Source organism: Petromyzon marinus, chromosome 78, assembly GCF_048934315.1.
Source record: "Petromyzon marinus isolate PM22_M1 ecotype Great Lakes invasive population chromosome 78, UKy_Petmar_22M1.pri1.0, whole genome shotgun sequence".
Taxonomy (NCBI): domain Eukaryota; kingdom Metazoa; phylum Chordata; class Hyperoartia; order Petromyzontiformes; family Petromyzontidae; genus Petromyzon; species Petromyzon marinus.
In genome coordinates, this window is record NC_133744.1 from 2,167,628 (window position 1) to 2,194,760 (window position 27,133).

Consider the following 27,133-nt stretch of genomic DNA (forward strand, 5'->3'; position numbering starts at 1 on the left):
TCACATTTAATATTTATTTTTTTGGAAAAGATGTTGGCATTCACTTGTATGCACATCATCACGTTGTCCAAAAAAGTATGCATACAACCTATCTGATGAGTGGTAAAAACTGTGAAATATTTTATTGCATGATCATGAACATAGAAATCGACTCTTAAATCATCCAATACTGGACAACTCGGTCACTTTTACGCAAACAAATAAATAATTTACGGCCATCTTGAAAAATGGCTGTCAACTTGGATTTTCAAGTGGCTAAGTTTTTTTTTCTGAAAAGATTCACGATTGTGGCTATCTCTGGCCAGCTCCAAGCTTGATTCACTAATTTAACGATCCCTGTGAAAACAGCACATATCTGTTCCACTCACGCTGCAGGTTCACAACACTTATCTCCCTCTCTGCGTCTCCCCACGCACTGCTCGAATTTGGAATGCCATCCCATTGACCCTTTCCCAAATGTTTACATTAACATTCCTTAATTAAATAAACGTAATAACTATTGCACCTTTAATAGTGCTCAGCAACCGTCATCAACAAAGGTAATGGTCGAAAGTATTTACCTCCATAACTGTGCAAATGATGAATCTTGTCATTCAAGAACAAAACTGGTAGAAGGAATATTCAAATTTAAAATAAACTGGGTAGGTTTTGGCGATTGTACTGTATAGATGTGTGATGTGTTTTTGGGCTGTACAGTGTTTTGTTGGGCATGATATCCACGTTTCTCTCCAAGTGGTCGGAGCTTCTGCAGAAAATTAGTGAAACATTGGACACCATATCCAGCAACAGGCAGTTCAACCCAGAAAGCATGCGAGAGCGAGATGCTGTATTATTTCAGGCACATTATTTAATCTCACCACATGGGGACGCTGCCACTTATCACAAGGGCGATGCCATTCCTTTGAGGGTCGCAGTCCACTTCGAACGTCAACCGCCAACTGAGATCCGCAATTTGCTGGAGTGCGCATCAAAATGGACAACCGTCTCCCTCAAACAAAGATCTAAATCACCAACAACAACAAACGCCATTCGCCACTAAGTGGTGGTGACGTCACCATGGCGCTTGTGTCAGGCTGTGTGCACAATGAGGTCATTAGACTGGTCGCAGACACAATGGTGACATCTCTGACGAAGTGGAACCATCGGATGCCAAGAAAGTGTCTTTGGAATTGCATGTGGAATGACTGCAGCTGATCCAATCAGCTTGAAGCATTGTCCAGGGCCGGGCACCATACAACAAAACCGACAAAACACAGCACTAGTAAACTCTCTATTTGTTGCAGAGATTTAAACATTTCTAGGACCAGATGCGGTTCAGACCATTCATTAGTCTGAAGGCCAGTCCGATCCGGCGCATGACATCAGGTCCACATCGTCTATCGCCTTTTAATGTGCAGATGATAGGTAGAGAAATTCCTTCACTGCTTTGGCGGCATTGCCGTTCATTATGCAGGGTACTTCTGGGGGTCCGAAGCCCAAGTTCCAGACTTTTGTTTTCTGCCATGAATCAGTGTCCAATTTTTCTTGCATTGTTGGGGACATGTTGGAGGACTGTAGTGTGAATGGTTCAGAGTCAAAAGCCGCCTTCAAATCAATGTAAGCGACATGTGGTAGGTGATAGAACTCGATGCAGTTTTGCAAGTCAGTGAAGTGCAAGCACAGCATCCGTCGTAGACTGATTGATCTAACATATAAGGGAACGTTTCGATTTAATGCTTTCGTGACTGCAAGGATTCATCTCCTTTGGTTCTTTCGGTAAAGTCACGTAGAATGAGAATAATTATTTTATTATTTTATTCTCATTCTACGTGACTTTACCGAAAGAACCAAAGAAGATTCATGAACATTTGCAATGCATTTATTCTCAGTTTAACTCAGCCATTTTTTCACGTACGTGGCCATCATGTTTCCTAAAGGTGATATGATGTCAGATTCATCTTTCTTGATTTGCGCCAGTGGTCTCCAACAGCCGAGTGTCGAGACTCCTTGGTGTCTCTTTGTTGCTGTCCCCGTTCACTCAACACAATCCTGGGCCTTCACTTTATTCGGCTGCTGCCGTAAAAACCACCGTGTCCCCAGGATGGAGGCACCAAGGGTGAACAAAGAAACACAGAGCAAGGCCACAGCAGACACGATGCAGCCTGGAAGTCCTGCATAGGGAGGGGAGGATCAAGGATCAGGGTTAGAGGTCACTTGTGGAACCCACCAACAACTACACTGTTACCACCTTCCGACTCAGACATCTGAGACATTCAGTGCAGGGCCCTTCAATTTTGATTGTTTGTCCTCTGGCTATTTCGTGTACCGAGCTGATATCAAACAATTCTTACACTGGCCTTAAGAAGATACGAATCTGGCACGCATGGCCACTGGCAAGTTATTGATGTGTTCCTTGCATATGATACGAGTCAGTTTTAGTCAAACAGCTTCATGAGGTCATCGAGATGATTGCATGCGATGTTGGTAACACGGCTCAAGATTCTGCAGTTGAAAAGACCTGGTGCCTCCTGAGCTGTGCCAGGCTGCCTCAGCATGGCCCAAGTTTGGCTCAGTTGTACAGTGGAAAAGAGGTTTGGAATGGTTAAGCTATTATCCATCACATCAATGCCAATCTGTATCCGTATTAATTTTAGACAAATGACTCTGAATTATGAAGTTCCACTGGGATACATTCTTGATGTCTTCCATACACTCCATGTGAGATCAATTACTAACAAATATTACCTTAGACACCATCATCATCGATGGGCAGTTAGTCCATCGTTTTCCACTGCACATTTCGCCATTTATTTCCACTTTCCTCAGGCTTGTGCCAATATGTTCAGGTAGTGGCACATGTTTCTGGCACTAATCTGTTATGTCATCATTACATTCTCTATTAACTCTTTTTCAGGTTCCTTCCATTTTTCTGAACACACTTTTAATTTTCCTGTTATTGTCGATCCTTCATATGTGTCCAAATGGTGCCAGGTTCCTTCTCATCACTGCCTCCATCAGGTCTTCTATGAGCAACCTTTTTCTTATGTCTACGTTGGTCACTCTTTGGGTCTACTTTAGATGCAGTATCCTTCTATACTACATTTTGAATACCAGTATCTTATCTCAGTCAGTCTTTGCAATATCCAAGTCTTGCAGGCATACAAAGCTGCACTGAACACCTGTGTTCTTAAGATGATCAGGTAAGTCTTGGAAGTGATTTGCTTCTCCAGATGTTATTTAATCCAGCGATTACTCGGTTTGCCTTTGCGATCCTCGCTTTTTATCTTTCATGCAATGGTTGTCCTTTGTCAGTAGACTGCCCAAGTATAGAAATTCCTTGACATTCACAATCTTTCTGATTTCTATTATTACTTCATTCTTAATGTCCTCCGTTTCGAACACCATTGCCTGTCTTCATGACATTACTCCTCAGTCCTGCATCCTTTCCTAACTCAGCATATCAACACTTCTCTGCAGTACGACATAGCTTTGCTCAATCAGATATATATCTCAGATAATGTTTTATTTGTCCTTGCACAGATATTCATGTATGGTATCCATCACTCTTTCCGAGTACATGACGACGTTGTTTGGTGATAGTGGGTCTCCCTGTTTCATACTTTTTGTTGGGAACCAGTCTCCTTTTTGCTGTCCAAACTTAAATTCTGACTTTGAACTTTCACCCATATTCTGCAGAATCTGTCAGACCTTTTCTGTCCTCCGTATGATCTTAATGTTGACCACATTGCGTCTTCTTTAGTCGAATCGAATGCTTTCCGGAAATCTATGAAACTTTTGTAAACCAGCCTATTATTTTTCTGCTATTAGCATTAACATCACGATTTGATGTATTGTGTTCCTATATTTCCTAAACCATGCATGTTTATCCACTAAATATTCTTCAGCCTGTGCTTTTAATCAATGCAATAGTATTCTCATTAGTACCTTCTCCATGTGGCTTATTAGTGGGTTGGTTCTGTAATATTTACAATCAATGACATTTCCTTTCTTGGGTATCATCACAAGTATGGATTTTGTCCACTCTTCTGGTATTTTTCTTTCTCTCTAAACTTGCTTGCATAGCTCGTGGATTTATTTTACAAGTCCTTCCCTCTAGCTTTTATCATTTTTCGGCTCATGCCATTCGCTCCGAGACATTTGTTTTTCTTCCGATGTTTCCTTGCATTTTTAATTTCTTCATTCAATATTTCACCGTTTTCTTCATCTCGAGTGGTGAGGATATATTTCCTAGTTCATCCAGCAACTCTATTCTCTTCATCCGCTTCCCTATACAAATCGTTGAAATATTCAGACGAGTTATTTTTTGTTTCTTATTTGTCCATCAAGGTTTTGCCGTCTTTTATCGCTGTTTGTCTTGGTTACCACTTCCTATTTGTGCTCTTGACGAGTTTGTAGACCTCCCTGGTCTTTTGTTTTCCAGCATCGTATTCAAAGTCGCTACATTGCTTTCCCAGCTATTCTTCTTTTTCATTTCTTGCTTATGTCCTTCAATGCATAGTTTTTTGTACTTAGTCGTCCTATTCCTTTATCTTTAGCCTCATATTTGCTCTTTTCCTGTGGCAGTTCCAAGTTTTTCTCAGATATCTATATTATTGGGTTTTACTACTACAACAGCTTGCTCCACTCTCTTCATTCGTGCTAATGCCATGCTGTCTATGCTAATGTGTTCTATTTCTGCTCTCCTGATTCTACTCGATGTCTTCTTCATATTTCCTCTTTGTCTCCTCGTTCGAGTGACTCTATGTTCCTCTCCTTCTCTTATTGTATTCTGGATATACGTTTTAGTTTTAGTCGTAAGTTGCATAGTACCAAGCTATGGTTCAAAGACACATCAGCTCCTTGGAATGTCCTGGAGAGGCGAACTGATGTTTTCCAACATCTGTCGATCATTATCAGATCAATCATATTCCAATTTTTTTCCATGCGTTGCCCTGCATGTCCATTCTCTGCAGTCTTTTTGCAATTCTTCGTATTGCATATGAGCATCTTATGTTTTTAAGCAAATTCTACCAGTGTGAATTTGTGTTCTCACATTCCATGTTCTTACTGTGATCTCATTCGCCATTCTCAGAATATTCGTTGTTCTGGTTGCTTTGTTTTCTAACGGTGTCATAGCTGCTGCTACATTACAGTAGCAAGTTGTTTGACCCAATCCCGGTTGCTCGATTGGGGATGCGGACCTTGTTAACCCATGTGACGGCAGAGGTGGTATCCTGTGGTCGTGAAGTGCATTGGATGTCGTTTGTCTTTTTTTCACGGCCTAATTATGAGCACCCTTTCATATATCTGAGCTGTCAAAAATATGCAAGCCAAGATTGATAGTATTTACCTCGATAATGTTGTCTGATATGTCAGATATACTCCCTACATCATTAAACGTTAACATAGCATGAGCTAGAATATCTGGGAGAAGACACCCACTACTCTCTATGAGCAGTTCAAAGTACCCACCCAAGCCAAGCCGCGGGGAATTAGGCAACTAGCATAACCAGGCAACAGCCAGATTCAAGTTGTGTCGGGTGGTGGCGGGTTTAACGACACATTTGTATATAATTACGAGATATAACTCAAAATAACTGTAATATGGATGATATTGGTCGCGAAAGCCTACGTGTTAAACTGGCTCACAGTCTCCGTGCATCCCAGCTCAAGCGAGCGATGCATGTTACTCCGTTCCATTGCAGTGGTGGAAATTCCATGTTTCTATGGTGGGATTTTTAGCATTCTCCCCTTAGGACGATCAGTTGAGTTCCTATTATGACTGCGTGATTATTTTTCTGCTGTAAATTTCCACATGATAAGCCACTTTTTTCTGAAAAATAAGTGAATACCGCAATGGGCTTTGCCTGGTAGTATGGGGATGGTTTAGTTGTATTTGTGATTTGTTTACCCTTCTTTTACTTTGCACTACTGTCGTGTTTTTGTACTGTTTGTTGTTGTAACGTTCTTACCCCGTGCCCCCTACTGGACATCTGTGAAAAAGATCTTCATAGCTCATTGGACTGCTCCGGTAGTATAAATACAGATTCTGATGCCTGTAACGCGGCCCTATGGCAGTTGGTAAATCACGCAAATTCGTGAAACTCCATCGTTATCCGTGGGCATCGCAATCGCAATGTCTTGACTTGCAAGGGTACAGTGGTATAGCAAGTGGATTACTTTGGTTTCCTGCACTTGTGTGTGGAAACTGTGCGACATTTTCTAAGCCGTTTTAAGACGAAATGTGTATGAATAATGCTATTTAAATCTAGTTATTTTATTATTAAATTAGTGAACATAAAGAGATGATCAAATTCCCGAATGGAATTTGAATGTGTGGGGTGCCACTAGCATACAGTGAGGGAAAAAAAGTATTTGATCCCCTGCTGATTTTGTACGTTTGCCCACTGACAAAAAAATTATCAGTCTATAATTTTAATGGTAGGTTTATTTGAACAGTGAGAGACAGAATAACAACAACAAAATCCAGAAAAAACGCATGTCAAAAATGTTATCAATTGATTTGCATTTTAATGAGGGAAATAAGTATTTGACCCCTCTGCAAAACATGACTTAGTACTTGGTGGCAAAACCCTTGTTGGCAATCACAGAGGTCAGACGTTTCTTGTAGTTGGCCACCAGGTTTGCACACATCTCAGGAGGGATTTTGTCCCACTCCTCTTTGCAGATCTTCTCCATGTCATTAAGGTTTCGTGGCTGACGTTTGGCAACTCGAACCTTCAGCTCCCTCCACACATTTTCTATGGGATTAAGGTCTGGAGACTGGCTAGGCCACTCCAGGACCTTAATGTGCTTCTTCTTGAGCCACTCCTTTGTTGCCTTGGCCATGTGTTTTGGGTCATTGTCATGCTGGAATACCCATCCACGACCCATTTTCAATGCCCTGGCTGAGGGAAGGAGGTTCTCACCCAAGATTTGACGGTACATGGCCCCGTCCATCGTCCCTTTGATGCGGTCAAGTTGTCCTGTCCCCTTAGCAGAAAAACACCCCCAAAGCATAATGTTTCCACCTCCATATTTTATGGTGGGGATGGTGTTCTTGGGGTCATAGGCAGCATTCCTCCTCCTCCTCCAAACACGACGAGTTGAGTTGATGCCAAAGAGCTCCATTTTGGTCTCATCTGACCACAACACTTTCACCCAGTTGTCTTCTGAATCATTCAGATGTTCATTGGCAAACTTCAGACGGGCATGTATATGTGCTTTCTTGAGCAGGGGGACCTTGCGGGCGCTGCAGGATTTCAGTCCTTCACGGCGTAGTGTGTTACCAATTGTTTTCTTGGTGACTATGGTCCCAGCTGCCTTGAGATCATTGACAAGATCCTCCCGTGTAGTTCTGGGCTGATTCCACACCGTTCTCATGATCATTGCAACTCCACGAGGTGAGATCTTGCATGGAGCCGAGGGAGATTGATAGTTCTTTTGTGTTTCTTCCATTTGCGAATAATCGCACCAACTGTTGTCACCGTCTCACCAAGCTGCTTGGCAATGGTCTTGTAGCTCATTCCAGCCTTGTGTAGGTCTACAATCTTGTCCCTGACATCCTTGGAGAGCTCTTTGGTCTTGGCCATGGTCGAGAGTTTGGAATCTGATTGATTGATTGCTTTTGTGGACAGGTGCCTTTTATACAGGTAACAAGTTAAGAGTAGGAGCACTCCCTTTAAGAGTGTGCTCCTAACCTCAGCTTGTTACCTGTATAAAAGGCACCTGGGAGCCAGAAATCTTAATGATTGAGAGGGGGTTAATTACTTATTTCCCTCATTAAAATGCAAATCAATTGATAACATTTTTGACTTGCGTTTTTCTGGATTTTGTTGTTGTTATTCTGTCTCTCACTGTTCAAATAAACCTACCATTAAAATTATGGACTGATCATTTCTTTGTCAGTGGGCAAACGTACAAAATCAGCAGGGGATTAAATACTTTTTTCCCTCACTGTATGTTATCTCCATTGCCTTATATACAGGAGGTCGTGGGTTCTATCCCGACCCTGATGATGCCTGCTGTATATTTGGAGTATGTGTGTCTCTATCTCTCCCCGTGGTCGCCTGGACTTTTCTCCGGGTCCTCCGATTGTTTTCCCTCCACATTTAAAATCAGCATCACGCATCTAGGTAAGGCCCACTGAGCTATGTAGCTCTTTTTCAGAAGCGACCTGGCCACAAACGATAGCTACACGAAATGGCTTATCACGTGGACATTGATATCAGCGGACAAGCACTCTAAACGTGTGACGTTGTATTTTAATGTGGAGGGAAAAACCGGGGGACTGGAGACAAATCCACACGACAACGGGGAGTACATGATGTCACCCAAACGTAACTGACACCACCGTTTGAGGGAAATGAACCGACGTGACGCCATGTTAGTGCCATAACTCACAGTGACGTCATATTTCAACAGATTTGAATCAATGCTTTTTTTCAGATCGTACAACATTACAAATCCCTCCTTCCTACATCGTTACTCATTAGCACGGTACTGTATAGGCTTGGAGGGATGTTTGGAAATACCCTCTGCTCTCTCTTTCCTGAACGTGACCAATTTACAAATCGATCACAAAAATAAAATATTCGGGCATCTTTGAGCAATAATTATTTCATCTGGAAAAATATCAATATAGTTATATTTTCAGATTTGGTAACGATAAATTGAGTACTACTTTGTGGGCGAATCGCCAATGGTTATCCTATAAAATAGACTCTCTTCCGTGATGCTCTGGAATTTCTACTGCCGTTTCTGGCCTGTAATTATGCGATGAGCCCCGATGCCTCAATGCTTGTGCATTTCCGATGACAGGGGCAAACAAAATGTGTGTATAGCACAGAGAGTGAAAAGCAATTAAGGTACCCACAGTGAATTGCTTGACCACATGCGATAAAAAAGTAGAAGCAATAGTATTGCGCAAGAGTTGCACCACTAACTTCTATTAAGTTTGATTTCTATCATTTGGAAGCCGTGTTAATGGCTTCTTACCATACTCTTTGGTTCTTTCGGTAGTGCTGGGTGGAGTAATCCAAAGACGTCCAGTGGCGCTTCCTCTCGAGCCGCTGGTGTTGACAACACAGGAGTAATTTCCACCGTGTGCTCGTGTAACGTTATAGAGTGTCACATAGCTGGAGCCATGCCTAAGGTCCAAGTGTCCCTCGTACATCACGTGGCCCAGTTGATGCACTCCGCTAGAGACTTGTGAGTCCTTGAATTCGTGCATTCCAAATGAACAGCACACATGCATATTAATAATCCATTAGCATCGCAACATAATCTTTACAGGAATGTAGTTCAGCTAAATCCCTCTAAGAGGGTTACTGGGTTTCAGCATTCCACAATATAAACGGATTTTTTCGGGTATTCAGTTCGATGTCTTAGCATGGTTTCCCTTGACTTTTTTTATTCAGGCAAGCCCAGATATGAGTTTCAGGAGTGGTTATATCAGAATTAGCATCTTTATACTACGGGAGGAATCCGATGAGCTATGGAGTTATTTTTCACAGGTGTCCAGTATGGGCGGGTCAGCAAGTTACAACAAACACAATACACAAAACACGATTGGAGTGCAAAATAGAGAGTAAGGTAAGAAAGTCACTAATCCAAGGCGGCACTAGAAGCTGTATGGATTGCAGCAATACCATCAGCGGTGATGCGTTTGATCGTTTGGGCTTCACCACAGTCGCAGTTTGGTGACTCTTTGATTTTCCTTTTATAGAACAACGCGTATGCCGCACATCTCATGCGCTGGGCCCGAACGCGGTTCAGCGTGATTTACTTCGACGGTCGGGTCCTCAATGAAATGTTGTATTTGCCACGTTCATAGCCACCCACCCGGTGTCTTTATATTCGGTTGCCAGAGAGTAGGTGCGTATCCAGAATGGCTTCCTGGATTTAAGCCTAGGGCGTGGGGGTACCTTTATGTCTTAGTAGGCGAAGTTTTCCACGAGATTGTTGTACTCCCTGAATCGTTGCGGCATCATGGTGGATGTTAGCTGGAGCGATGTCCGCCAGCCTGACAAGCCACGAGAGTGGAGTGGATTTGAAGGTGCCGCTGATGATACTAAGTGCAGTGTTGATTTCAAGATCGACGAAGTTTGTGTGAGGGCTGGCACCCTACACTGCAGCACAAGTCCACTGCTGTAGAGTGGACTGGAAGCTGCATTGATATCTTAACGTGTGGGGCGTAGCTTCCCCATGTTGTTCCCGTGAGTTTCTGGAAAAAAAATACTCATACTTTTGTTTTCATTCTGGCTTGTTCAAGGTGGTGCTCGTAGTTGAGCGTCCGGTCTAGAGTACCTGGGGTGGTGGTTGTGTGTTAGTGGTGTTATGCAGAAGTTGATTTTTAATGTTTTCGTGGCTTGCCTGTTGTTCAGATGGAAGACGGAGACGACCCTCTTGGAAGCATTTTATATTAGGCACCAATTTGTGAAATGTGCTTCGAAGATCTTGAGATCTTATTAGATAACTTTTCCAGTGTCCTCTATTGCCCGGCTTTGGTTGCCAATGCGATGTCGTCCACGTATTTGAACTTACGGGAGGATGTCGCTTGAATCTCGTCGGTGTAGAGATTGAACCACACTGGAGCAAGAACAGATTCCCACAACAGTCCATTGTTCAAATTTAGTGGGCTGCTGGCAGCCTCACAAAGGTGAATGGTGAACCATCGGTCGCTCAGCATTTCAGTGATGAGTCTGATAGTTGGGTGGCAAGGCAAGGCTGTCGCGAGCTTCAGCATGAGACCCTTCCACCACACCATATCATATGCTGAGGTGAGGTTGATGAATGCTGTTCCTGTTTTGAGCTAGTGCTCAAAACCGATCTCAATGTAACTTGTTTAAGCTAGCACCTGGTTGAAGCAATTTTTGCCGGTTCAGAATCCGGCTTGTTCCTTAGGGGTTATGTTGTCAAGCATAGGATTTAGCCTTTGGAGCAGGAGCTGCTCCATTCGCTTGTAGCCGACGCTGAGGGGGGAGATAGGGTGGTAGTTTGTGATCTGCGATGCATCCTTGCTGAGTTTAAGAATGGCTATGATCTTAGCCACGTTCCAAGTGAAGGAATAACTCCAACAAATTCTTCCAATGCCATGATGTAACTCGGCCATGCAGGGCGGATCAGTGAGATGTGAAGGTCAATATTGACGAATACAGCAGCCTAAGTTCGCTATTTGTAAAGTTGCCAGAGGTGGTTCTTTTTCCCGGCATAGCATTACCATTATGATCCCGCGACACAAAACATGGATCAGGCATGTAACATTTTTTCCTAGTGTGCTGACTTGAACGTGCCACTGTCTTTTGCGTCACAGAGCAGGTGGTGGCCTTCTGCTGCTGCCCATGATGTTTGTTGCTCAACTGCTTTATCATTGGCGCTGTAGCCCCATAATGTTTGGTAGCTCTTGAAGTCGCCAACGTGATTGGTCGGGTGACTTGGTGGTGGTAGCATCGGACATGGCGATTCAACACCTGGAGGCTTTTAGACGTTAACCACAGTTATGGCATTGATCTTGATGGCGATGTAGTGGGGCGAGTTGTTGGCTGTGACCTGGGCCATGTTTCGGATAGTGGCTTGCAGTCATGTGGGCATATTCACTTATTTTCAAACGGGGCACTCTCGTTCCAGATAGGGTTTTTTTCCCCAGCATCAGGATGTCGATGTCTTGAATCATGAGAATCTTTGCGATATAATCGCATTTCGCACTAGAGAGGCCCTCAAAGTTCAGCTGCATGATTCTCAGCGATGGGCCGATATTCACATTACTTTTCTTATGAAAAGGACCATTTCTAAAGCTGATTTTGAAGCCGGGATGCCTTGTGGGGCATTTGGCCACCAATTTAATGACATTCCTTGTGCTCTCGCATGTGGCAGGGAAAACCGTGAGCAGGTTATCATCTTCTTGTCAAGTTAAAAACACCACTAGATAAATTATATTATGTACCGCGGTGGTAAATTATGGGTAAAAAATGCATTAGCAGACACAGGTGTGGTCACAATCTGCTGATGGGGCACTCTGGGCTGAGGACCCCTGCTGCCCCAAGGACAACCAGGACCTGGCATGCCGGGTTGGCCCGACCCCCCGAGCTGAGGTGGTCTCCCTGCTTGACAAGCTACAGGTGCCGTGGGCGGATTTATCAAAGGTGGAGGCCGATCAGCTGTGGGAGTTACTGCGGGAGTACGCCGACGTGTTTAGTGAGCACAATTCGGATGTTGGCCGGATGGACCTCGTCAAGCACCAAATTGACACAGGTGCGGCCTGACCCATTAAACTCCCCAGCTACCGAGTGGGCGTGCCCGAACGGGCCCAGATGAAGGAGGCAGTCGCAGATATGCTCCTCGATAACATAATCCAGCCCTAATTGAGCCCCTGGTCTGCCCCGGATGTGCAGGTGACGAAAAAGGATGGGTCGACATGGTTCTGTGTTGATTATAGGATGCTGAACGCGGTTACCCTCGGCAATGCCTTCCCCATCCCCCACATCGATGATACCTTTGACAGCCTCGCGGGGGTACGGTATGTCTCCACCCTAGATCTGGCATCCAGGTACTAGCAGGTGGAGATGGCAGAGGAGGATCGGCCGAGGACCGCGTTTACCACCCAGATGGAACTGTTTGAGTTCTGTGTGCTTCCATTCGGACTCACTAATGCACCTGCGACGTTCCAGCGGTTGATGGAGTTGGTGATGTGGGGCTCACAGTGGGAACAGTGCCTGATTTATCTATATTATAGTGTTAAGTAGGTCCCTGCCCGAATACTGGTCCAGGTTGTGGGATGTGTTCCAACGACTGCGAGCAGCCCATCTCAAGCTCAAACCGCATAAGTTTGATTTTGCACAGTGCAAGGAGGGGTACCTTGGACACCGTGTCAGCGTGGCAGGGGTGTGTACCGACCTAGAAAAGGTAAGTTCCCTAGTGGAATGCCTGTGGCCGAGGAACCTGACGGAGATGAGGTCATTTCTGGGTCAGAGCATCCCGTCTGGGCCAGACGGGATGCTCTGACCAACCCGGCCGGATAAAAGAGGAGGTCGGATGCGCATTCTCCAGCCTGGACAATGAGCAGCTACGACAGGCACAACAGCGGGATCAGGACCTGGAAGTGGTTGAGGCGGCACTGCGGGAAAACGCCACCTGGAGTGGGTTGTACTCCCGGTTGTGTGTGAAGGATGGGGTGGTGCAGGAACTAGCCAAAGCCGGGCAGCTGGGGTGCATCTGTGTTCCCGCCTAGGTGCGGCCACACTTGGGGTTCATGGCAGGGAACAGCGCACTCGGGAGACCCTGCATCGCCAGTATCTCTGCCCCAAACTGAACCAAGACGTGGCCGCCTAGGTACAGGGCTACCGCATTTGTCAACAGTGTGGGCAGAAACCGGCGTGGCATCAGGTACCCCTGAGGCCGTTCCGCGTCAGCCAGGCGAACCAGTTGATTGGGGTCGACCTACAGGGGCCGTTCCTGTGGTCCCACCGAGGCAACCGGTACATTCTCGTGGCTGTGGAGTATTTTATGCGCTACCCAGTGGCAGTGGCCATCCCCGATAAGATGGCCCTTGTGGTCGCCCAGGCATTTATTGAGCATTACGTGCTCAAACATGGGATTCCCGAACGAGTCATTACAGACCAGGGAAGTAAGTTCGTGGCAGAGCTATTTCAGGTGCTGTAATGGGAGTTCGTAATCCAGAAGGACCGAACCACAGCATAACACCCCCAGGCGAATGGTATGATGGAGCGCATGAACCAGTCCTCGGCTGGAAAGCTCAAATGTATGGCGGCCGCCAATCAGCAGGATTAGGATGAACACCTCCCCTATACCGTGTTTGCCTATACCACCACGGTACACACTTCTACTGGGCAGACCCTGTTCCTAATGATTTTGGTCGTGAGTCTCGCCTGCCTACACACCTGTTGTTTGGCGTTCCACCACCACAACCAGAGGAGAGGAGCCAGCCCGTGGAGCACTTGATGCACGTGGCCCGTAGCTAGGCCTACCAGCAGGGGGAGGCCACTGACCAGCGGCAAGAGCAGGGTGCCCGTCCCCTGTGTGGAGCCTCCCTTCTACTTAGCAGGCTCTAAGGTGTGGCTGCATATCCCGTGTGTAGGGGCCGGACAGGTGGGGGGGAAGCTGACAACCTACTGGTGAGGACCCTGGACCGTCGTGCGGCAGATCTCCCTCTGGATGGTGCTGATTCAATACAGGGAGAGGGGTCGAGAGACGGTGGTTAACATCCGCCGATTGAAACCCTGGAGGGCGGCCCCTGCCGGAGAGGTGCCCGCCTCTCGGGTGCCTCAAAACCCCGAACCCCCCGAACCCCCCAGACCCCCCAAGCCCCCCATACCCGACAGCTTCAAGCCATACATGGGCCCCGCTGGGCCCAAGTTCCCAGCGGGCTCTGGCCCAGCAAGGAGGCGACGGGCGCGGTGACACCTAAACCCCTCTGCCCCTGAGTTTTTTACCCACCCAGGTGACGCCGAAGTGCAGGAGAAGCCTCTGTCATAGAGACGGAGACCGCCGCTGGGGCCTCGCGAAGCTGAGCTACCACCCGCGACACCAGCGAAAGGAGCCGGGCGGGTCCCACGGACTCTGCGGCGCTACCTGGTTGGACCGACCCAGGTGAGGTGCTCCAGTCAGACCACGACGGGGACGGGCACCTTGGGCGGCTATGTGTTGCCACGGCCTCAAAGCCACTCTGCAAGCATCGCGAGCCCCTCCTGGCCCCCACACTGAATACACACACGCAGCGCACACATGTAGTGTCCTTGCGTGGGATAGCTTGGCACACCGGGTTTTAATCCAAAGGGTCCATAGGGTTCCCGGTGCCAGGGAATTGGCCGAGCCTCGCGGGACAATGTACATCGCGGTGCCCCTGAGTTGTCTTAACAGTGTCTGGGCACAAAAAGGTTTACTGGCCAGCCGCGATAAGTCATTCACGATATCGGAAGAAGCTGGGGTGGAAAAGACGAGAAAGGCAAACAATGAGATCAGCGGAGCGCAGTGCCACGACCCTCCCCCGCTGACCCCTATACCAAATTCACACCCGTGTATTGACAATGGATCGCAGGAGCACCGGCCACGGCGATCCATGTAAGGGCAAAACAAAAAAAGGAACAACCCAAGCAGTAACCACGGGTAGGCGCATGATTGGCCGCACGGTGCGACGCGACCCCAGGTTTTTGAAGTCAAGGGAGTCAAAAGGGGAGCCCGGGGGCCATTCGAACAGTTGATCTTCAACATCTTGGCCGTCAAGACTTCCCTGCCATTTTGCCTTCTTCAGCCGCTCGCAGCGTCTGCATGACGCCAGCGAATGCCACTACGAGGCAGTGTTAGGCAATACTTTCTCGTCCTCTCCTCTCCGCCTCTCACAGCGTCCGTTTAATGCCGTGAGTACAGCTATGAGGTGCGTGATAGGATGCTTGAGTGAGTGGGAGCATAGACAGCAGGAGGCTAGGTTTTTCTCGCAAGATACTCCCCCTGGGTAGTGCCAACTGGGTAGCTTACTTTAAGGGATTGTGGTTTTGCACCGAGAATAAAAGTTAGCACAGAGCATAGGTGGTGTGGTGTCTGCGATTTCTGTGTGGAGCGACTGCGTGTGCAAGCTGAGACCTGGGTAGCGGTGGGGGAACATGCGGCGAGAGTGAACACGGGGTGGTAATCACAGGATCGCTATGTTTACCCGCGTGAGGTAATCGCGCAGGTGTGAGCGCACTCACAGACTTATTTTGTTAGTGTGGCCGCGGTGTGCGTGGGTGTGCATGTGGAAGCGTAATTTTTTAAAGAAATGGGGGTGGCTGTTGAGACATGGGGGTGGAGAACTTTGCAGAGGTACAAAGGAAAGGCAAGGCCATGGATGAATTTAAATTCAAGGACTATGATCTTGTAGTCAACATGCTTGTGGATATGAACCCAGTGAAGTTAGGCCAGGATTTGGGTTATGGGAGGGGATAGAGTTCTAGAAAAGACCCAAACTGAAGCACTGTTTAAATGTATAAAACTGCAATATCTGTGACTTACTGTTAACACATACACATAGTTATACCTATTTGTGACAGTCTAAATATCCATTTCATTTGTGACACTCACGTTGAGGCTCACGGTCACCGATGTAGAGGGGAGCATCCACATGACACCACAAATGTACTCCTCACGCTCCGGTTGTGTGATGTTGCACCACAGAGTGACATCACCTCGCTCATCAGCTGAGACATCTTTCACTATAGACACAGACAGAGCTGAACAGAAACAAAAAGGAAGAGATAAATGTTATACACGTGTAGTGACATAGTGCCGATTGCTGTCAAGCAACGGCAACTGCGGTGGACAGATAGTGCACACGCCGTCGAGCATATACACGGGTGTGCTGGCAGGGCAGAGGAACGAGGGAAAGGGTCACGGAAGACCTCATCGGGAAGCCCTTGGAACCCGCTAGTGGGTTCCAGAGTATAATAAAAGCAGCAGAGAGCAAGAGCTTCAGGCTGCCGGTTCTGGTAGTGGACTCGTCTCGCCGTCGCTGTTGTCTTCGCCGCCTTCGTCGCTGCCGCCTTCACTCGATAATTCCGTGGCCGGACAGCTGTTGGCTGTCTCAGTCGACTCCGTTGATGCAACGCTGTTAGGGTTGTGTCTAGGCCGGGCTGTTCGGCAACGTGAGCAAGAAAAGAGGCGATCCTGTGTGTGAATGGCCGGAAAGGTGTTACAATAAAAGATGTTGCCTCCTGAACTACCTCGTCTCCGACTTGTGCTGCAATACACATGCAAGAGCAACAGACGTTATATGTATATAGTATTATTCATGCCGATTGCATTTCAAAACATTGTAGAATTTATATGCGAATGCTCTTTGATACAGACAGATATAGAGAAAGATACAAAACATAGAGCTAGAGATAGACAGGCAGATATGAATGCATAGGGAAGACCTAGGCACCAGCACATAAATACAGCGAAAGAGAGACCTAGAAAGGAATAATATTTGATGAAAACACCCTCTTCTGTTCATATGCTGGAATGCAAGTGGGAGTAAGCTTCAGTGCAAGATTCCCGTGATGCAGCCAAAACTGAACGTTTTAGAAAAAGTCAAACATTCACTTTGATCGAATATTCAGTGCATCTGTAAATCTGAGCGTACCTTTGTAGAGCTTAACTTGAAAATGTGTTTCTATATCGCTATTGTTTCTGGTGCTAACCACTACACAGCTGTAGTCTCCACCCTGTGTTGCGTTTGCATTCCGGGCGACAAGCACCGCAAAGTTCATTTCAAGACCGGTGAACTCAAAGGCCAAGTTGGTTGATTTAGCACTTGAATCAGGGCTGTAGTAGAAGCCAACCTGGAAGGGTTGGGGAGAGACGAGAGAGACACCATCAATTTTTAGGCTTTTAAAAAACAGGGGCACAATTCACCCTTGGCACCCCCAGTGGTTCCCGGTCTGTTATCTCTGATAACCGCCAATCTCTACCATTGGTGGGGACACATCGTCAGGTGGGGGGGGGGGCGTGGTCACAGTGCAGGTGGGGTCGTGGCTAAAATGAGTCAAGAAGTCGGCATGGAGACAGATCCAGCGTGACTGCTGAGTGCTCTCCACCACCTCCCTCTCGCCACTGTGGTGGGAAAACAACAAATACAACTGATTGGCAATGCAGTGGCTGAACATGCAGGCTCAGCAAACGCAGCCAAGCCTGTTGGAGGAGCTCACTGATGATGGGACTGTGTCCAGATCTTTTTGAAGGATATGTAATCTCCTCACAATCAAAGCTGATCATTATAATCAAGATGTTTTTACTGAAAAGGTTAATCAACAGCATATCTCCCCAGTGCTCATTTGTATTGTTTGCACGGGATACAACTAGAGCCATGTAAACGTATGAGATCAGGCTATTGCAAAGTCGGCAAACTGCTATCGTAGAATGGTATAACTAACTCATAGTGTTATGAAAAATGATACCACAGCAAACCTAGTTGCTATGCACATGCAGTACTCACGCTACTCATAAACAGGAACACAGAGCAACAGGTGAAGAGAGACCCACTATGGTTTTTGCAGCTGCTGGAGGTAACTGCATTAGTTGCACGAGTATCAAATCTGGGAGGCTCGTGTTTGCAGGCAGTTGACATCTGACCAACAGATCTTCCCCCTCAACTCCGCACACGTTATACCCCTTGGAGCAATGAGAGAGCTGCTTCTCACACACGGTTTTCATCTTCTCATCATCAGCAGCAATGACTCCTGCAGCAGCAGAGGAGAAGGCGAGCGATGAAACATGGGGCATGATCAGCCATCATCAGCCAGCATCCTGCCACCCTTTTTTTGTGGCATCACAGCAACAGAAACATTTTAACACGTAGGCTTGAAATTGAGAGGAATAATAATAACTTTATTCGCTCTGACAGCTACAGGCTTATTGCGGCCTGGAAACGTATTATTAAATAATACACATTCCATTTTGATTTAAAGCTTTCGTGACTGCAGTAATTCATGTTCTTGGCTGTTTCGGTGGAGTCGCGTTGGGGGGAAGAAATAGAATAATAGAATATATATGTTTGTTGTTTTGTTGTTTCACTTCGGCGTGGCTTTGCCGAGGGAGCTAAGAATATGAATGCACATTACAATTCCTTATAGGGGAAACACATACTAATTAACGGATTACTAACATAGCATATAATCACTAACACACATTACAACTAATTACTAATCTACAACTCATTACAAATCATAACCATTGACTGATTACTAATCGATTATATAATTACAACACCCCCCCCTCCGCCTCTAATCACTGCACCTGATATGAGTTAAATGATGACGTCACCCTGCTGCTGCTCTCTATAAAACCGGGAGCAAGCGAGGGCTTTACCATTCTGGCAAATTGCCCGATGATGCTGGATGTATTTACCAGCGAAACGTCGTACAACTCAAACTGTAAATGTTGTGGATTCACTCTTCAACACACCGGTGGGGCTAAAGTAGTGAATTATTTGTCTTTTGTCAACGTGACACTTTTTTTTTGCTGATTGACCGTGTCGGGTGGTGGAGGGTTACGACACATTTATAAATAAACGCGATCTAACCCAAAAAACCTTTATTATGAACGGAAACATTATTTGATTAAATTAATCCAAACCCATTTTGATGAACCCATCTTCTGCGTGCTTCTGTCCCGTGCACTGTTGGCCACACTGTTTCCGCCAGCAGAATTGTAGCACTCAGCAAGTGGGGGGGAGGGACACCATGAAGTGCTGGTATGTGAGGCAGCAGTGCTCTCTGTGTTACGGTGTGCAACACAGAGCCAAGGCCGTATTATCCAACACGCACAGTAAGCAGTGGGCACTCTGCCTAGGGCATACACAAACCTAAATGACCAACAACAAAAATGTACCATGTTTTTGTTTGTATGATAAAAAACTGTAACCAAGATAGCTTCTTGAATAAATACATTTAAAAAAAATCAATGATAGGCACCATGTATATATAAAGAGGAGAGTTATGTCAGTGCCAATTTTTTTTCATAAGGTGAAATAGAATAATACCAAAGATTAACTTTGAGATTTTTTTTGCAAAATTGGCAACAACATCTTCAAATGGTGTTTTTCGCACAATAAAGGGAGTGACAGCGGCGGTAGTAGTGACATTGGGCAGCAGTACCAACTGTAGAAAATTATCACTGAAGGCCTAAGAAAAAGAAGTGCCTAGGGTCGACAAGAACCTTAACCCGGCCCTGCACAAAGCCAGCCCCGAACTCAGATGCTCGAAGAGGAGTTGCTACCATTTGAGTGCAGGTGTCTTAGATGGATGCCTGGAACCTTGTGGAAAGACAGGAGGCGATGCAGAAATCCAGAAGAGAAAGTGGTAGGCATGTATTGCAGATGAGATTGGGTTAAATAAAGGACATCATTTGAGATATTGCATCTCTATTGGCTCTCACTTGGTGAAATGAAGGACGTCAGTCAGCACAGTCGGATAATTTCGATGGACTCACACGAGGTTGTACAAAGGACGTCCATAACAAGATAGTGAATCGCAACGGGCTCTCACTTGGTTAAATAAAGGCCGCCAGTTACAAGATAATCTCAATTAACTCAGGAGGTTAAGTAAAGGGCATTAGTCAAACGGCAGTGAATCTAAAAAAACACATGCTAGACAGCGGCACACAAACACAAAGACAATACAAAGATCCCCGTGTACCCAACAACAGACTGTTGGGGCAAGCGCTGTCCACGAGCAACTATGACGGCCGGCACGGCACACGAGGGAGTGGGTGGTCAAAACCATGCGTGGTCGCCTTTGTCTCTCCAGTGGCGATGTTTACTGCACACCACACCAGGTACTCATTTGACGGCGAGTCGACCTAATAATAACAATACCCAGCATTTTCTATTAAGTGGCGGTGGCGTCACCACGGCTCCTGTGCCAGTCCAGGTGCATTTTGAGGCAACGGGAAGTGTCGAAGGTTCGGAAGGTCACAGAACAGACCCAGCAGGTGCCATGGGTTGGCTGACTGAGATGCATTGTTAGATACACCACCTGTGCGCCCTACTGTGCCAACTTGCTGTGTTTTAGTCGCCCGGCGCTCCACTCATTGTTGTGAGCGTCGCTCCTGTGCCCTCCATTGTTGCTGGAGGGCGACTGCTTCCAGTTTCCCAGCAGTTTATTTTACGAACCTCTTCCACAGAGGCCGATCTTGACACTGCTGGTACCAGTCATCAGCCAGTCAAATTAGGTCCACATCCTTCTCCAAACCGTGCCACGCCCGTTTAGCCCCTTCTACCCGGCTAAACAGAAGCTTCTTGGGCATGCAGTGGCTGGGAATGCGGGCTACATGACCCAGCCAATGCAGCCTTTCCTGCCGGAGGAGCTCACTGATGGGACTTTGTCCAGATCTTTAAAGGATTTAGATGCACACATAATTCAGTCTGATTAAACCCATAATTTATCGTAGGAAGGCCAGACTGAATGTTTTAAACCGGTGCAGACATTTCAACACTCGGGCACACATACAGACCTCTGTGTAATCGCCACCTATAACAACACAAAACGAGGCAAAGCGTGATATAGATAGGTGTTTACCTGAAATCACCACGGCGATGATGATGATGATGGTTGCTGGCACAGAGGTCGTTAAATCCACGGCCATCGCAGCTGTTCCGTCACCGATTAAAACGTGACGACGCTTCCTCTGGCTTGTAATCTTAATCGGTAGCAATTCTCCACTCGTGGAGGCGAGCCGTGGAACTCCAATGCGGATCGATTGCTACTGAAATATAAGCCACCACCACCAACAGCAGTGATACTTTTCGGTTCGTTAAACAAATTGGCGTCCCATAAATGCGCAGTTCCAGTGTAACTGATAATTCCCAATTTTGTGGCGCAGGGAGGGGTCTGTCTGGAGTTTGCGAGCTCCTATTATGCGGAGCGACGCTCCCGTCTGTGAGCTCCTCTGCGAGTCTCAGCTCCACTCCGTAACCACGAAGGGGAACTCAGACTTAATGCTCGCTGCATTCCGCTCAGGAAATTGCGGAATTGCAACATCTGTTCGGCAGCTCGCATAGATCAGCTCGGCCTGAAATCCTTATCACGTGGTGCGCTGACGATGGCGTGGGTTGTTAGCACCGTTCTAAAGCAATGGGAGTGAGACAAAGGTGGTCGGGCGTGTGTGGTAATGGCTACGCCACCTACAACTAATATACCGGAAAGACACAAGCGTTGTACATTGCAGAAATGTTACCAAAATGTGCGCAATTTTAGGGTTGAGTCCACCTAGAGGAGAGTTAGTTTCCGAACACGCTGTGAATTGCTGTGGTAACAATACACACAGTACATAACTGAATTTGTTGTGCAGTGTGCTAACCACTGTGCCACCGCTCCACCCCAACATATAAACAAATTTTTGTATTTATTTTACCAGGTAAGGCCCACTGAGATATATAGCTCTTTTTTCAAAAGCGACCTGGCCACAAATAATACTCAACGAAGTGGCGTATCATATAGCTGCCAAATACTCTAAACACATGTTTATACATGTGGAGGGAAACGCCGGAAGCCACGGAGAAAAATCCACGCGACCATTGGGAGAATGTGCAAACTCCAGATATACAGGCGTCAGAGTCGGGAACGGATCAATGAACTCCTGCATACCAGGCGAGGTAGTTAACATCTCCTAGCCAGCGAAATGGAAAACTCAAAATATTCCTCGTGTAGCCTTACACGTAGCGGATATGGAAGCGGAGGTGGTCACGATAGCGGGGTGCATCGGGAGTTGGTAAAGGTAGGGGAGGGAAGAGAATGGGCGATGAATGTATCCAGGACAGAGCACTTTAGGCTGTCCTCGAGATACGAACATCCGACTTCTGAACATCTGCACTTGCAAATGTCCGGTCGCACTTACGAACCGAACCGTGGAACTTTTTTTCTTCGACGGAGAGATCTTCTTCGAGATGTAATCCCGCGTGAAACGCGCCTTCCGACAAGCAAGCCAGCATCAGGACTTATGGTAAGTGAAAATACAACAGATATTTCTCTTTTCACGTTACATAATTTAAATGTATTTACGATACAGATTTTTAATACACATTTGTTCTTACGAGTTTAATTCGGCTTCCCTTTTTTGTTGAACCAGAACACATCCAATACACTTCCCGTATTTACAATTGAATATTGAGTTCCGAGATACGAGCAAATCGACTTACGGATGGTCGAAGCAACGTAACCCATTCGTAAGCCGAGGACCCCCGCATGATGAAACATGGGATCGCGCTAAGCCAGGTCTGCCTGCATTTATTTAAAGGCTCCTAAACTATAAAGCCTGTGTACTGAAAATATTCTTCTCTAATATAACTTTCAAACCGCGCAATTAAAGCGATAATACTAATCTCATACCATACACAGTTGTGACACTATGTTCTTAATCTTCATCTGTAGATGCCAGGCTGAGCAGGAACGATTTTGAGTTATATTTTGAAACTGTGGATGGTCACTCAGTTCCTGAGTTCATGAGGATGCTGAAATCCATGGGATAGGAGCAGTGCAAGCAAAATGACGGTCTTCAGAAGTTTGTAATTACACCCTGGGGATCTACAGCGACCCCTGCTCACAGCAACAAAACTTCCCACAATGCAATGTGTTAGTAACATTTTATTATATTTTATTGAATATAAATGAGTATTTAGAAACACATTTTGATTATTGAAGGTTTTTGTCGAACTCAGTGACGGCTACTATTAGGTAACTATTCGTGCTCCTGTTTAAACACGGGTGATTACAAAATAAGTTTGAAATGCGATTACCATCGGTCCGCATGGTGCAAAGTGCAGTTTCCAACTCTAATTATCAACTCCATCTCTCTGGTCACATATAGTTATGCACAATACTATGAAGAAAGTCCATTTCCATATAAATCAACTCTCATCCATATTTAATTTTAAGGCAATGTTATTGACGAATGTGTTGTTTTTTTTGTAAGTTGTGATTGTCAACTGTCAATGCAATACCATCAACTTACTGCCTGAGTAGCCGATAGGAGTGAATTACTTGATAATCCCTCTAAGGCAAAACGGTAATCACAACTTCATCGTTATTGACAACGAGTGAATAACTTGATAATCCCACTACGTTGTTGACCACGAAAAGATATGGAAGCTACGAAAGAGATGACACCTCAAGTGGAACCGCCAAGTGAAATATCTGAATTGGACTCATGGACTAAGCTGGCGGTGATGAGGCTGTGGGAGACCATTGTGCATGCGCCACTATAAATAAGAAACTAATGCTGTAAGCGCAATTAATTAATAAATTATGTGTGTACATATATACATATTTGAGTTAGTGGTTTCATGTGCAGCTGTGCCGGGAGTCACGATAAGAACCCACAAGCTCCCGTGCTGAGCCAGCAGCAATTTCCCCACACACAATTCACCAACTCCGCAGTACGCTACAGCGTTAAGGGTTGACAAGCGAACTAAAAGAGCCTCCGGTTAAGTCCATCACCATAACTAACGTGGTGAAGTATGGAAAAATATCCCCCATGGCCCGCATGGAGTGGCGAGACTCTATTACAGCAGCGGGTTAACAAAATAGCTGTGCTTGTATTTGTAAAAAAATGGTCATTTGATAAGAATAATTTACAGCCGATGTTGAATGGGGCCATATACTCTTCACTATTCTTTCATCTTTTGATCTAAACCAGGTACGGTCCACTGAGCTATATAGCTGTTTTTCAGAAGTGACGTGGCTATGAATGAAAAAGCTCAACTTAATCGCTCATGTGGATAGTTACATCAGCCTAGTAATCGAATACAGTGGTTCTTAACCTTTACTGCAGCCTTAACCCTTTCGTTCTCAATCGATAAAACATGTATAATGTTAATAAATACATGGGCTTGATGAAACAAAGCAGTTGTACTTATGTGCCCGTGCTGAATTTTTGTTTTCGATTATTTACCTTCTTAAACAATCCGGCATGTCTCACAACCTCAGAAAGGGCATCTCGTGCACCCCAGGTTAAGAACGCCGGATCTAAACGCATGCTTTTAAATGTAGAGGGAAATGACGGAGGATCCGGAGAAAAATCCACGCGACCACGAGGTGAACATGCAAACCGCAAATATACAGACATCAGGGTCGGGATCGAACGCACAACCTCCTGCTTACCAGGCAAGATAGTTAATGTCTCGCCACCGCTGTGAGATGCGATTTCAGCAACAACTATGAATCGATGTCTAAATTGTTAGTCCAGCTGTTGTCGACAGAGTACTGTAAGCACGAATACCACTCATGCAATCGGAGAATGCACACAGTGGACATTCGTTCACAAAAGATACTCACAAACTCACGCATAGACTCACAACAAAGACCCATATGCTCACAAAAGATCAATTGACTCAGGAATAATTAGATTCACACAGAGACCCATAGCCTCACAGAGACCCACCAGAGATCCATAGAAACACAAAGAACAACAAACTCACGCAGAGACACACCACACACAATGTTTTCCACTTTTTTTGCGGGGCATCAGAATCGCTTATTTTCCATTTGTGGAAAAGGTCATTGCACCTGCCGTGGCCATTTCCGCGAGCAATTATTTGGGTCAGGTAGCGTCTGCAAAATAACTACTAGCTCAGTGGGCTTTACCTGGCAAGATAAAAATAGCGAAGATTTCGTTTATTTATTTGTAAGTGAATTGCTTACTTTTCTAATACTTTACACTCCTATCGCTTTTTTCGCTAATGTTTGTTGTTGTAACTCTCTGACCCCGTGCCACTACTCGACATTTGTGAAAAAGAGCTTCATAACTTATCGGATTTTTCCTCCAGTCTAAATATTCTGATTCTGTCAGGTTACTCACTTGCAGTGAGCTTCCTCGTGTCTGAATGGTGGGGGGACACACGACGAGGCGCTGATTGGGGATGATGTTTGAATTATCTCGGTCGTTCCTCTGCCAGTCTTCGATTCTGATCGCCAGTGTTGCAGTGGCTCTTAATTTCAGGTACGGTACCTTGGTGTACGTCAGGCTCGTTTGGGTGGGGAGTTCTTTGTCCAGGTTTGTCATATGGGAGAGGACAGGCATCCAAGGTCACAGGATTAATTTTGGTGTGTTGGTTACGATTCTCATTGCCGATTTCAAATGGACATTCTCACTTGTTGCGTTTGAGCTGGAGATTCAAACTGGGAATTAGTACTCAGCCATGGCATGATACCGGTGTGAGTGCTACAGTACAGAACGTCACAGCATCTCCACATCGGGATGTCCCAGTACATTTTTGGATCCGATTAATCTGACCTTTTTAATTTGTCACCAAAGTCCTTCAGGTATTTTCTTAAGGTGGAGAGCACAAGTCACGTGTAGCCCCTCAACGTTGCACCTAGCCTGGCAGAAGTGCACTCATTACATACAAAGTGCTTGCCACAATTGAACCACAATACCTTGCTGATCTCGTCAAGTAGCATAAACCATCATGCGAACTCCAGTCTTCGCAGGAGCAGCTTTTGGCTAACCATTGCTTTCAGATGCCCTTATGCGGCCATCTGGAACGCTCTTCCGATATTCGGAAGCCACTGGAGCTATGTAATTTGATTATATAATGCAGCGTGTAAATATCTCGGGGGAGACAAACGCGGGTGGGCATGGTGGTGGTTACCCACTCCGAGTGTGCCATGCCGGCCTTCATAGGTGCTAGTCGCGAACAGCACTTGCCCCAACAGTATGCGGAGGCTACATGGGGGATATTTTGTGCTGGTGGTGCTCGTGGCAGTGGCCTGGTGGTGGTGGTCATGAAGCCATTGTCAAATCATTCGCAGCAACCTCCGATGAGCGCGGTTGGCTACGTACGGTGCGAAGGTCGCTCAACAAACATACAATGAGCCCCTCATTTTCTCATAGACTGTTGCTATCACAAGTGGTGGGGATGAAAAAAAACGAACTTCAGAGCAGGTCCGTGCCGTATGAGATCATGCCATGGGTATGGATACAGATTTGGCAAGCCCCAAGATGAGGCCCAAGAGCACTACCACTCAGGCTCATTCAATATAAAGGTATGCATCGTGCACACCTGACTCATGCAAAGAGAGCACCATTCATGGAGGTTTCCCCAGACTGTCCAAGATATCCTCCTGAGGCACTGCGCAAACTTACCTCCATTCTTTTTAGCTATGCCCAAATGTTGCGAAACTTTATCAATAAATTGCGGGGCTATTTTTGAGGACACGCAGCATTAACCTCTCCCCGTCGGGAGAGGTTAGAAGAGACCCTTGGGGGCCTGAAACCCGACGCCTTGACGAGATACCAGCATGGTATACATTGGTATACTCTAAACCTTGAATAGCCAGAAAGACTATTCTGGTTATTTGGAACCTCCCATCATGGCAAGCGGCATATTACCCTCCTAGCACAGACGCGCCTGGATAACTGAAGCCACAAGCGTAAAGGGAGGGAATGGGAGTTCAAAGCCACGTTGTCTCCTTTCCTCCAGAGTCTAAAATGAGCAAAAGGGACGAGGAGGTCGAGAGTTGGGGAATGAGAAAAAGAGAAGCAGAGCCCCTCAGGGTTCAAATGGGAAGGCAGAGTGAGGAGTGGTGGGGGGCCGGCTCAGAAGCCCACTCACCGCATGCAGGTTATCTTGCTTCTTAGGGCTGTTCTCGGTCTCCCCTCCCTCCCATTTTTTCACTCTTCCCCC

At 46.1% G+C, this 27,133-nt stretch overlaps 1 protein-coding gene across 4 annotated transcripts; it reads right to left on the reverse strand.

The window, feature by feature from the left end:
* Positions 1 to 27,133, reverse strand: LOC142905356 (uncharacterized). 4 transcript variants are annotated; one of them, XM_076056800.1, is made up of 7 exons: positions 27,062 to 27,133; positions 21,030 to 21,213; positions 17,995 to 18,191; positions 17,096 to 17,294; positions 16,054 to 16,202; positions 8,977 to 9,196; positions 1 to 2,150 (listed from the first exon to the last, which is right to left on the reverse strand). In XM_076056800.1, exons 2-7 carry the CDS (start codon positions 21,094 to 21,096, stop codon positions 2,014 to 2,016), a joined length of 969 nt encoding a protein of 322 aa, XP_075912915.1. In that variant the 5' UTR covers positions 21,097 to 21,213; positions 27,062 to 27,133; the 3' UTR covers positions 1 to 2,013. The 4 variants fall into 4 exon arrangements, 3 of the variants coding, with proteins under 3 accessions (XP_075912915.1, XP_075912914.1, XP_075912913.1); XM_076056799.1 differs by having other exon boundaries at positions 21,030 to 21,216; positions 27,062 to 27,126; XM_076056798.1 differs by lacking the exon at positions 27,062 to 27,133 and having other exon boundaries at positions 21,030 to 21,688.

Excerpts from the sequence above, each read along its gene's own strand:
- LOC142905356 (XM_076056800.1), bottom strand. The coding sequence starts at position 21,096 with ATGGCCGTGGATTTAACGACCTCTGTGCCAGCAACCATCATCATCATC. Across the intron at positions 16,203-17,095 it reads TCAAGTTAAGCTCTACAAAG|CTCTGTCTGTGTCTATAGTG; the intron begins GTACGCTCAGAT and ends GTTTCTGTTCAG. Across the intron at positions 9,197-16,053 it reads CGGTGACCGTGAGCCTCAAC|GACTCACAAGTCTCTAGCGG; the intron begins GTGAGTGTCACA and ends CACGAATTCAAG.